Source organism: Macrotis lagotis, chromosome 4 (assembly GCF_037893015.1).
Source record: "Macrotis lagotis isolate mMagLag1 chromosome 4, bilby.v1.9.chrom.fasta, whole genome shotgun sequence".
Lineage (NCBI taxonomy): Eukaryota > Metazoa > Chordata > Mammalia > Peramelemorphia > Peramelidae > Macrotis > Macrotis lagotis.
Window position 1 is genome coordinate 763,776 of NC_133661.1, and position 12,477 is coordinate 776,252.

General features: G+C 45.7%; 1 protein-coding gene across 1 annotated transcript in view; it reads right to left on the reverse strand.

Moving 5' to 3' along the window:
* The window catches only part of KNDC1 (kinase non-catalytic C-lobe domain containing 1), an 82,392-nt gene that overhangs the window by 29,022 nt on the left and 40,893 nt on the right, over window positions 1-12,477 (reverse strand). Inside the window, exons 10-16 of the mRNA XM_074232110.1 lie at window positions 10,973-11,131; window positions 7,900-7,977; window positions 7,272-7,371; window positions 6,737-6,899; window positions 5,917-6,653; window positions 5,411-5,555; window positions 4,020-4,120 (exon numbers count right to left, since the gene is read on the reverse strand). Coding sequence (XP_074088211.1) covers window positions 4,020-4,120; window positions 5,411-5,555; window positions 5,917-6,653; window positions 6,737-6,899; window positions 7,272-7,371; window positions 7,900-7,977; window positions 10,973-11,131 — 1,483 coding nt within the window. The remainder of the gene's footprint in view (window positions 1-4,019; window positions 4,121-5,410; window positions 5,556-5,916; window positions 6,654-6,736; window positions 6,900-7,271; window positions 7,372-7,899; window positions 7,978-10,972; window positions 11,132-12,477) is intronic.

A 12,477-nucleotide genomic window follows, 5' to 3' on the forward strand; every position in this document is an offset into this window, starting at 1 on the left:
CCCTTCTTTCCCTTGCCCCCCTTCACCTCAATTGAAACAGTAAGAAAAATAAAATCCATTACAAAGATGTCAAGTAAATCAAATTTCCTCACTAGTCACATCCAAAAAAACCAGGCCTCAGTGTGCAGTATCATGTTTTTATCTGGAGGTGGGCAATGAATCTCCTCAAGAATCTTATGGAATTGGTCTCGGTCCCTAAATCTTTCAAAGTTTTGTGTTTGCAATGTTGTTATTGTATAAATTATTCTTCTGGTTCTGCTCACTTCATTTTGCATCAGTTCATAAGTCTTCCCAGATCAGTCTGATACTATATCCTTTATCATGTCTTACAGTACAATAATACTCTATCACATTTATGTACCATAACTTGTTCAAATATTCCTGAATTGTTGGGCATCATCTCAGTTTCCAATTGTTCACACCACAAAAAAGAGCTGCTATAAATATTTCTGTTCCAAGATATTCTGGGGCCTGATCTTCTTGGGGTTTATTTAGACTTACTAGTATTATCACTGAGTTACAGGGTATACACAAAAGACATGTAATAACTTTAAGGGCATGGTTCCTAATGGCTTTCCATTTGGAATGGAACGATTGAACCAATTCACAGTTCCACCAATAATGCACAAGCATCTATTTTCCCATAGCTTCTCCATTGTCATTTCCCCTTTTTGTCATCTTTGCCAATATGATGAATATAAGGTAGTACCTTAGGGATATTTAATTTGTATTTCCCTTCTATTAATTATTTAGAGCATTTTATATACCTATTATATATCTACTAATAGTATGGATTTCTGCTTCTGAGAGTGTCCTAATTTATATCCTTTGCTGATTTATCAATAGGACAATAGCATTTATTCTTTTAAATTTGAATCAGCTCTCTATATTGGAATAGAGGTCTTTAATTTGGGGTCCAGGAGCTTGCTTTTTCATCAACATTTTAATAACTATTTCTTTTATTTCTTTAATAGCTGCTTTTCTTGGTAATCCTATGAATTTTATTTTATGCATTTATCATAGTCTTTTTTTTTAAATTTAAGGAAATGGGATTAAGTGACTTGCCCAAGGTCATACAAGCAATTATTAAGTGTCTGAGGTCAAATTTGAACTCAGGTCCTCCTGACTTCAGGGCTGGTGCTCTATCCACTGTGCCACCTAACTGCCCCTATCTTATGCATTTAAAACCATAATTCTGAGAAGGGGTTTCTTGATTTCCTCAGACTATCTAGCAGAAGGTCGGTCCCATGATATAACATGGTCACTGAAAAGCCCTGCTCTGGACTGAGGAGCCTAAGAAGTCCAAGTGTGCTCTCTCAGTTTGACCCAGGTGGATTTGCAGTGAAGCTTGGACTTAAACAATTTTTTTTTTTAGGTTTTTTCCATAAGGCAAACGGGGTTAAGTGGCTTGCCCAAGGCCACACAGCTAGGTAATTATTAACTGTCTGAGACCGGATCTGAACCCAGGTACTCGTGACTCCAGGGCTGGTACTTTATCCACTGCGCCACCTAGCCGCCCCCAGACTTAAACAATTTCAAGAAAACCAGTTTCATATTGCTCTCATGGGAAAGCACTCCAGGACAACAGGGGAAGGGTGTCAAGAAACTAGTCTAGAAAGTCTAGAAAAAACTCAGGACCAGAATCTGGGAAGTAAAGTAATTGAGGGAACTCTTCTCTGAATGGTTTGAATTTTCTGATTACGGCTTAAAAGGAAATTGAATAACTAATAGTAAACTGGGTTGACCAGAAAGACTTGGTGTCCTTGGTGAGACATGAAAATTGACATCATCTGATTTTGTGACTAGACAGGAGGACATCTCTTATGGTTTGGTTGCATCTCCCTTTGGAAGTTGTGGTTATATTTTTCCTGGGTCTTAGGAACACATTCATACCTCACTGGTGAGGGTAACTCCTCAGAAATCTCAAAGTTGATTCTATTTTTGGAGGATTCCAAGCCCTTAGAGGTCTCTGGCAAAGATGTGAGCCAGCAAAAATTGGCTTAGCTAGCTAGGGTTACCTAGGAGACATTAGAGTTGTTCTGCATTTCCTTGATATTCCCTTCAGTGCTTGAATAGGAATGTGGGATACATTAAATGGAAATTTAGGCATAAGATAGATTCAGGGCTTTCCAGAGAAAATTCTGGTTTGGGGCAAACTGAGTCATATGGTTTGAGGATAGCCTTGTCACGCTAGGGTTGGCCACAGTTCAAAGAAAACCAGAGTACTGGGTACTAAGTGACATTACTGGGGCTAACTTAGGTTCTTTTTAATCAAGGTTAGAAATGGAATTAGGGTTAGGCTTAGGAATGGAGACAGGCAGAAAATCAGGGGAGGTCCATCACCCACCAGTATTTTCTAAGATTAACTTTTTGTAAGGCAATGGGTTAAGTGACTTGTCCAAGGTCACACAGCTAGGTGATTATTAAGTGCCTGAGGTCAAATTTGAATTCAGGTCCTTCTGACTCCAGGGCTGGTGCTCTATACACTATGCCACCTAGCTGCTTTGGTGGAGGAAGTATATTTTATTCCTTTTCCCTCTTTCTCTCCCTCCCTCCCTTTTGTTTGTTTTATTTTGACTTTTTTCTTATTGTTTTAGACTGAGGTCTGAACCTAGCAAATGCCAAGGCAGGCACAGAAGGTAACTTGCATAAATGTATGTTGGGAATGAATCTAAGCACCAGACCCACCAAGCTTTGGGGAGGCCCCTCACATAAGACTGGTAATTTAGGAAGTGTCTAAAATCTCTGATGAGAACATCATGGATGACACTATTTTGGCTCCTGGGGAAAAGGGGGCAACTGCTGCATTGAAGGAGTTTTTGGAGACTGAAGAGCTTTCCTTTAGGCCCCCAAGAAATATCAAAAATTAGAGAAGCAGGTCAATGTACCCAGATACATTCTGATATGATGTACAGGGAGCACAAACATTTTACTGTGTGGAACATGTAAAGAGTTGGTCAGGAGGACCTAGGCAAATGTTTCCATAAATCACAGTACCTGGATAGAATTGGGGACATTATTTCGGAACTTCTCTGCTTCTCCCTATGGAGTGTGTGAATATGCCAATTAGTAGTTTGTTGTGAGGACTGGGAACTCCTAGAACCGGGTCCTTGGAGTCCATTCTTAGACCCAAGTTACTAGTGGATAGGAGCTGTCCCTTTTGTACCAGGTACATACAAAAGATAACTGCAGCAGAGCAAGGAACAACTTCAGGTCCCTGTAGGAAAAAGCCTGGGCATTTGAGATGCTACCTTTCCTGGAACCTCCTCTCCAGTCTTGGAGAAGCATGGCAGAGTCATGTTGCATATGGCCCATGAGCTGGCAGTGTTGGACACTAGGGTGTGGAATCTCTCTACTGAATGGATCCAGGACAGGATGAAGTTACAAGATCCAGGTTCTTGGATAGAGGAGGGAACATTTCCTGAACAATTCTGAGTTCCTGAAAATTTTGGGCAATATCAGGAAGTCCTAAATCTGGGGGAGCAGCAAAGGACACATTTAGTAGCTGGAAGAACTTTGCCCTTTGCCAATACTGTGAGTCACTGGAATGGAGCAAGTCCAAAGGGAAGGGGATTGTTTCTATCTTTCTATCTATCTGTCTATCTATGAGAAATGATTATTTCTCTTATATTAATAAAAATTGAATTAGGATCAAGGTTTTTTTCCCTTTTCTACTCCTTATTCAGAAAGTAGCTCTTATAGGGTATTCAGGAAGGGCTGATAATGAGAAGGAAAACTCACATTTATTCAAAAAGCAAAGAAATTTTAGTTTAGATGAAATGATGGATTCTGGGCCATTGTGTTTTACTCAGAGAGGTCTGGGAAAAAAGTGAATTTTCTCTTTTGTCTAGATTTCCCTGGGTGAAGTGACAAGGGTATCAAGAAGTCTTTTTGGCCAACTGGAGTTGATTGGTACCCTTGGGAACATGTATTCTTCCAAGGGATCTTATTGAAAAGGTCAAGAAAAGCTCCCACCCAGGAAAAGGACCCGTGCCTACATCTGGCATGGACTGTCTTACCTTCTTCATATTTTGATTGTTTTCCGCCTGCTGACCCATTGATTGACTTCTGTCCACTTTGGCCTTGACTGTCCCATTCAGAACCATCCATTTCCATTATGCTGAAAATTAGAACCTCTATTTTAATATTTCAAAGGGCTCCAGGTCAAAGCTGGGGGTTCCTCCTGTCATCCACCATCACTCTGTCCATGCCTGCATTGGAGAAATGCACCCAGGCCAGGAGTGATTCCATCACATAAATGGTCTGGCAGAGAAGTGGTTGAGACCATGGGTTTCTAGTGCCTAGGACAGAATCATGAGTGGGGCAGCTGCTAAATAAGGCTACTCAGATTAGAGTTTAAAGTTCAGATTTGAACTCAGGTCTTCCTGACTTCAAATCTAATATATATATATATATATATATATGTATATATATATATATATCTATCTTCATATATAATATATATCAAATCTATATATATATATATATATACATATGAAGTCAGAAGGATTCCCAAGACCAGCAAGGATCTAGAGTTCATAGTCCAACAAGAAATGGGTTAATTTGAGGTAAGTTAGGGGATTAAGCAAGAAGAGATTTGTAGGGAAGGTTCTGTTTCATATGGGTCTAATGAGATGGTCACTGAGGTTCTGTAACCTACTCCTTAACAAGGGTTTCCTTTTATTTCTTTATACCACTACCATCACCCCTACCACCAAATCACCACCACCACCACCATCATCATGACCATCTCCCCTCCCCAGACATCCATTCATTGTAACAAATAATAGAAGGCAGGGAGGAAGAAAGAAAAACCTAGGACACAACCATATCTAAGAGTATCTGTGTAAACCCTTGGCCAACAACCACCTAGTCTCAGGCTCCTGTACAACTAGTGAACAATATTATGGAGGAAGAAGCAGCTATTGAGGAAAAAGAAGACTGGGCTATGGAGGAAGCAACCAAGGTGAAGGGTAAGCTATAAAGAGAAAAGAAAATGGGGGGCATGGTGGGAAGCAGGGCTGGCACAAGGGGTAAATGCCCCACCTGGGGGTTACTACCTACTGTAGCAAGGGGTGATCAATCTTCTCTTTTGCCTCTCTGGTGCCCCAGAGGCAGAGGTAGCACCATGTCTTCTATGGACCATGGATCTTGCTTTCTCACAAAAAAACAAATACCATGAAGAATAGAATTTTCTGGCTTTAAAAAGGAAGACTGATTAAATTTTCCCTGAGGAGCTTCTCACTAGACTTCTCCTCTCTGAACAGCTGGATTTAGTCATAGCTGTGATCAAGGCCAGTGGTGCAGAGGAGCTAAGTTCTGCAATCCTGACTTTAAAAAAGGGTGAAAAGGACAGGCCTCCACGCTGAGCAGGGCAGAAGAGTTACCTGTAAGCTGGGGCCCTACTCACCTTCCAGGTGGGAACATCTTCCCATTCACCACCTTGAACAGATTCTGCAGCAGCTTCTCATCCCAGTAGAGGTCACAAAACTTCTCTGATATGGCCCCACAGAAAGTTGCATAGGTGAGATCTTTCAAGGCATAGATGTATTCTCCTTGATGGGGATCAAAGTGTAATGACAACTGTCAGCAATGTTTCTGGGAAATGTTCTCAGGGGACCAGGATTCCCTTTCTCCCCAAATCTGCCTGGCACTGTGGGTAGTCTACTGGTTGTCTGAGGAAATGAATGGTGGCAAAGACCAAAAGGTTGCTGTGGCCTGAGGACTTCACTTAGAGTTTGTGAGGAAATAAATTTCTTGAGACTAGAGGCCAAAGGGAATGGGGGAAGGGCAGAGCTTCCCAGCCTGCATGGTTGACCCTCAGGTCCCTCAGGGCCATCCCAGCCCAGGAAGCCCAGGGCTCCCCTCCCCAACATGGTGCCACTCCTTCACGCCCACCCTGTTCTATACCCATACCCATGATCAAGGCTTCCAGCCCATTCTCCAGATAGCCATCAAAGGCAAACTCTTCCTGGATGAGATGCATCACTCTCTGTAATGAAGGACCAATTGTCTTCTTCTGCCCAGAGGAGCTTTCTGAATGAGAAGCTGGCCTCCGTTCTGTCGACTTTGTGGAGTCTGCTGGAGACCCTGCACTACTGGCTTCCTTCTCCCCTCCCCGACTTCTGAGGGCACTTTTTTGCACGGGCTGACTTGGTGCCCCAGAGGCAGAGGTAACATCCCTGCGGCTGCCTGGCATCTTGGGCTCTGGGCCTGGTGCCCCAGGGCCACTGCTGTGAGGAGGGTCACAGGTAGTACGGTCCCTGTGGCCTCTATCACAGGGAAGGTCAGGACTTCGAGGTTCCTTTGCCTTTGCCTCTAGAGACTGCGTGAGAAGGAGGCTATTCTTCAGAGGAGTGATGGGTGGCCCCAAGGCCTGAGAAGTGTTCCTGGGAGTAGATAGATCACTCTCCTGTTGTTCTCCCAGGGAGGTGGGTCTGGCTAGAGGCTGGACCTGGGCCGAACTGCCTGGGGCTAGTGCTTCGGGGGAGCCTGGGGGAGTCTCGGGGAGCGAGGGAGCTTCGAGAATCTTTGGGTTCACAGTGGTCCTCTGTTCCTCAACCCCTCTGCCTTCAGTGCTGTCTGCAGAGCTGGGGGCAGGGGCTGGGCCCTCGAGCTGTTCACTCTGATCAGGGGGGTCTGTCAAGCCTTCCCTAAGACAGAGAGGAGAGAAACCCAACTTATAAGGTTTTCCTGGCCCCTCCACTGCACTGCTGGTCTCTTTGCCAGTACTCACTTCATCATTTCTGTTCCTTGGGCCAAAACAATTGGCTTAAAGTGAGTGGCCAAGGAGGTAAATGCAGCTGGCAAGACTGGGCTTTCTCTGCATGTAGACAGTGGGCAAGGCACTGGGCCCTTCACAGCTACCAGTTTGCCATCCTGAACAAGTGGAACAAACCCTGTGATAAAAGGAGAAGGCCCAACATCAGTGAAACATCCACAGTGCCCCTGAAAGAGGTGGTCAATACCCAAGTATCATGCTGAGAGGAGAGAGGGTGCCCAGCTGGACCAATACTACCTGATGGAAGGAGGTCCACCTGGTCCAGGCTTGGCTGAGAAGGGAGATGCTTGCCTGGATCAACCTTGGCTGAAAAGGGGGTTATCCACAGTGCCCATGAAAGTGGTGGCTGATTCTCAAGCACCACTGTCCAGGAAGGACAGGGGATGCCTGCCTGGTCCAACCTTGGCTGAGAAGGGGGCTACCTATAGTACCCATGATAATGGTGGTCAGTGCCTGAGCAGCAGTGTCTGGGGGGGGGGTAGATGCCCACCTGGCCCAGCCTCTTCAGTGTCCTCTCTGTTACTCTGAGTCTCAAGGGTCACACCCCTCAGGGTGTTCTGCAGGCCAATGACTTCTTCTTCTTGGTAAATCTGGGAGCAGAAGGTAGAAGGAAAAACAAACTTTCTTGGAGAGATTACAGATCTCCCTTGGCCCCTCTGCTGCTGCCCCCCTCCTTGGCCCCTGCCCCATGTTACACAACAGGGATGCTTGGCTCATAGAGGCATTCAAAATCTTTAAACACCCTTCTGGGTTTTCAATAGCTCACCCAGCCAGAGGCCAGGCTGCAGCCTCCTCCACAGACACCTACTAGAAGTTCCTGCACTTCTGTGGGAGGGAGCAGCCCACAGGGGCCTCTGAGGATGGCTGGGTCTCCTTCATGAGCTTTGGTTCTTAGCTGAATCCTAATCTTCTTTGGAGATATGCAGAGAGATGACACCATAGCTCTCACAAAAAAGAAGTGACCAGGCCACCTTCACCCAACAAGGGGACATAGTTCATCCATGCCAGCAAGAGAGTTACCCTGGCAATCTTGTCTGTGGAGCCAGCCTGGGCCATCACTGTCTAGATGAACTACTCCCAGAGGTTAGTTCTGCCCTGACTCTAAGTGGACTTTTTACCTGCAGTGGAGACGTGCTCAGGTGGGCAAGAATCTTCTTGCTGTCCATGCCTCGCTGGTGCAGGTAGCTGCTACATACCTAGCCAAGGGAAAGGAGAGAGAGGGTGCCAGAGGCAATCATGACAAAGCACTGACCGCCCTTCTCATTTTCTGTCTGAACCTTAGAAATCAAGTAGTGTTTGGAAAAATGAAAGAACTTGTTTTTTTCTTTTTGAAGACAATGGGGTTAAGTGGTTAAGTCACACAACTAAGAAAGTATTAAGACTGAGGCTGGATTTGAACTATCCCCAGGGCTGGCGTGCCATCCACTGTGCCACCTAGCTACCCTAACACCCAGAAGTCTGTGGCCATTGGATATAGGGACTGACCAGGAGCACAAAGAGTAAAATATCCCAGTGTCCAAGGCTTAAAAGAAGCCTGGGGCTGAGTGCAGTGTCAAGAGGAGGTTCCAGACGCATACGCATGGGTATCAACTGGCAGCTCCTTACTTAGAACCAGGGCACACAGAGGAGGGGAGTGGTAGGCATGATAGAGAAGAGTGGTCAAGGTGCCAGGTCCTTTCCAGGCACTGGGCAAAGGTCAAATTCAGCGGTGAAGTTTTTATTTTAGGTTTTTGCAAGGCAATGGGGTTAAGTGGCTTGCCCAGGGCCACACAAGTAGGTAATTATTAAGTGTCTGAGGCTGGATTTGAACTCAGGTACTCCTGACTCCAGGGCCGGTACTCTATTCACTGTGCCACTAGCTGCCCCCTAGCAGTGAACTTTAACCATATGACTCTGACCCCAGGAGCAGAACAGAGCAGAGGCTCAGTTGTAGCTACCAGGCCAGGCTGAAGCTGTGAAGGAATAACCCGGGCAGGAATCCCAGAATAAAGGGTAGCTGGTCACTCGAAACCTTCAGTTTCTCAGAACGATGGTGCCTGGGTCCAGCATCAGAGCCCCAGGTTTGTTTTCAGATCCAAATCCAGGTTAAGAACTTGCAGACTCTTCTCATGTGGGCAGTGGTCAGACTTGTCACAAGAGATCACTTTGGAGCACTTTGTAGGGCTCTGCCTTAGCCCTCCTTGAGAGCCTGGAATAGTACAATACTTGGGGCTTGGAGAACGTAAGGGACAAAGTCATCTCCAGCCCTCCCTTTGGAAGCCTGCAGAGCACAATCAAGGAGAAGGCCAGAAGGATGAGCCAACACAAAGGGTGCTCAACCCACCACAAAGATGGCAACTGGGAAGCTCTAGACCCAAAGACAATGACTCAGAAAAATCTCCAAGCCATGGCTAATGGGAACAATGCCACTGAGACAGAAGGCCATTCCTGGAAGAGTTAAAGGAAGAGTTTAGAAGGAGCTAAAAATTGGAAAAATGTTAAAGGCAAGGCAAATTAATTAAACAAGAAGTATGGGACCATCCCCAAGAAAATAAGCCCCAGAAAATGTGAATTAGCCAAATGACTCCTTGAGACATCACAAAATATTAAGACAAAGTCAAAAGATTGAAGAAATAGAAGAAATGTAAGTTATCTCATGTAAAAACAAGTGACCAGAAAACAAATGAAGGAGAAATCATTTAAGAATCACAGGACTATCTGCAGACCACAATCAAAAAGAAAACTGCCCAGGACCAGAGAGCAAAGAAGAAATTGAATTGTCATCACCTCCTGAAAGAATTATCCAAAGGAAGTTTCCCAGGAATGTGAGAGCCAGAATCCAACTCTCTGAGGTCATAGAAGGCAGAAAACATTCAAATAGCAAGGAGTCAAATTCAGGAGCACCTACAATTTGACAGCCATGACCAACAAGAAGTGGAGAACTTGTAATGATATTCTAGAAGGCAAAGGATACAGGTCAACAACCAAGAGTTCCATCTTACAGGAAGAAATTGGCCCTTTAATGGACTTCCAAGAATTGCTGCTCCAAAGACCAGGGTCATATTGAAAGGCTGACCTTCAAATACAAATATTTTAATGCTTTAATTTTGTCCTTCATTTCAAGCACATGAATTGGATTGGAGTGAGGGGGTGCTGAGTTAAGTCCCCAGCCTCACTTGCTCCTCTAGAGCCCTCTGGGTCCAGTGGCCAGATAGGACTCAGTACGACAGAGACAGATCTGGATTGGAGGCAATCAGGGTTAAGTGTCTTGATCAGGGTTACACAGCTATTGTAAGTGTCAGAGGCTGGATTCAAACTCCTGTTCTCCTGATTCAAACGCCAGTGCTCTCCACTGTGCCATCTAACTGCCAGCATGAGCAAGTGATCATGAGGCTAAGCAAAGTTAAGCTGTTTACATTCTCATAGGGGGAGATGGTACCCACACACTTCCTTAGAACTCAATCATCACAGGAGGAGTTAGTCTCAGTAGACACAAGGCCTAGTAGTGGTTCTATTGGGTCCTTAGGGGAAAAGAATGGAAAGGGAGGGAAGGGGATGGGCTTAGCCTGGATATGAAAGCTCATTAAGTCAGAATTGGAAGTGAATAATTCTGGACTCTGGTGCAGATACCAGCACCTGTTCCAGACCCCCACACTCAGCAGGACCCAACCCACTTGGAAGGCCAGGAGAGTTAGGGAGATCCATAAGCCACTGGCACCTGTGGCTAGACTTAATTGAACTATCAAGGGTTGGCAGTAAGGAGGAGGCAGATACTGGAGAGAAGGTCCTCTGCTTCCAAATGGAGGGGACAACTGGTCCAGATTTTTTCACCTAAAGGAAGCCCACATTCTTTTGGGAAGCCCCTAGGTAGCCACTGAGCCATTGAAGCACGGAATGGTGGAGCTTGGCTCAGTTCTGGGGTCATACCTAGGAGAAAGGCACCTGTCTATAACTGGCTCTGCACTTGTCACTCATGTGGGGCTAAACTGGATAGTGCCAAGGGGGAGGGAAGAGATAGGAGAGAGAGTCATGCTCAAGTCAGGATACCCAAGCATCCAACTGGTTTCTCCCTCTTTTACACACCAGTCTGGCCTCATCTCAGGCCTCTGCTGACCACTGGCTTTCTGTCCAGGGAGGTGTCTTGGAGACTGATTTATCATGACCTCCTGCCCAGACTTGACTTATTGGAGGATAGGACAGCAAGGCAATCACCTTCATGGCCTGGGCCACTGATGGCCTCTCTGCAGCATTGCTCCGGGCCATGTCCAGCAGGAGACCTTTGAGCTTCCGAGGCAAAGCAAGTTTTTGTTTAGGTGCCAAATTGAATTTGGCTGCGGTCCACAGGATGGCTGCCACACAGTACACAGAGGCCTATCGGGGAAGGAGAGTAAAGTCCATCAGTCCATCAATCAACTTCTCTTAGGTGCCTACTCTATGGCACTGTCTGTGTGTTCTTTTTTTTTTAGGTTTTTGCAAAGCAATGGCTTGCCCAAGGTGACACAGCTAGGCAATTATTAAGTATCTGAGACCACATTTGAACTCAGGTACTCCTGACTCCAGGGCTGGCGCTCTATCCACTGCACACCTAGTTGCCCCTGGCACTGTCCCAAGCATTAGAGATACCATCCTGAAGTAGCTCCCAATCTAACAGGGCAAATAGCAAGCCAACAACCTCTTGGGAAGGCACTGAGGATTCAGGGTGAGCAGGATAGGCTTCCTGAAGGGGTATTCTAGTAGAAACCTGAAGGTGGAAAGGAGGTGAAGGAGAGAAAGGGTAATTTGGGAAGAATGAAGAGGAAGGGGGTGGACAGGTCTTGCTCCTGGGCCTTCCTAGTTCTCTTCCCATGTCCATCTATCCAACCTTCAAGACTTAGATCAAAAGGGACCTCCTTTAGGAAGACTTCCTTGATTCTAGATGCACCAAAGATAAAGGCCTCCACTGAGAGCTAGACTGGACCGTCAACAATAGCCCCTACTCTCAGAACAAGGACTTCCAGTGAGGGGTAGACTCTCATTCAATGTCTACTCAAAAGGCCCAAACTAGCCCCTCACCAAGTTCAGGGTCTTCCAAAGTCTAGCTCTAATGCCCTTTCCCAAAAACTTTTCCTGATATTCCCAGGTATTGACATCCTGTTCCTCCCTAAGGCATCTAGTATTTACTTGAAGGGTTCTAGATTTGGACCCAAAAGGGACATCCAAAGTCACTGAGTCCCTCTTTTTACAGATGAGAAAATCAAGGTCCAAGACTTCTAAGTGAACTGCCCAAGGTCAACCAATGAGACAGCATTCAAACTCACCTCCCCTAATTCCCAAGCCTCTGTGTTCAGATCTACCAGTAAAATGTCAGTTCCTTGAGGGTAAGGAGTGACTGACAAGATTTTCTTGTATGTGTGGAGCTCAGCCCAGTGTCCTACAGGTCAGAGGTCATAATAATTGCTGAATTTAATGAGTTTCTTATACCTATCACTGCCCTGTGTCTAGGAGAAGGAAGGTACTTGAGGGTAGGACCCTGCTAGCTCCTCCTAGGTGAATGGACTGAATTGCTTTGGTGAGCCCACCTCTGTCCATGGTACCACCACTGACCTTGGATGCATGGTGGACCCTTTTTCATTGGTTCACTTGTTACTTGAGATGTCTTATTAGTTCACTCCTTTCTACTTTCACTGTCCCTGTTTGGAAGAGGTCTTTCTCAAGTCTGGCCCACCTGCTGGGACTAT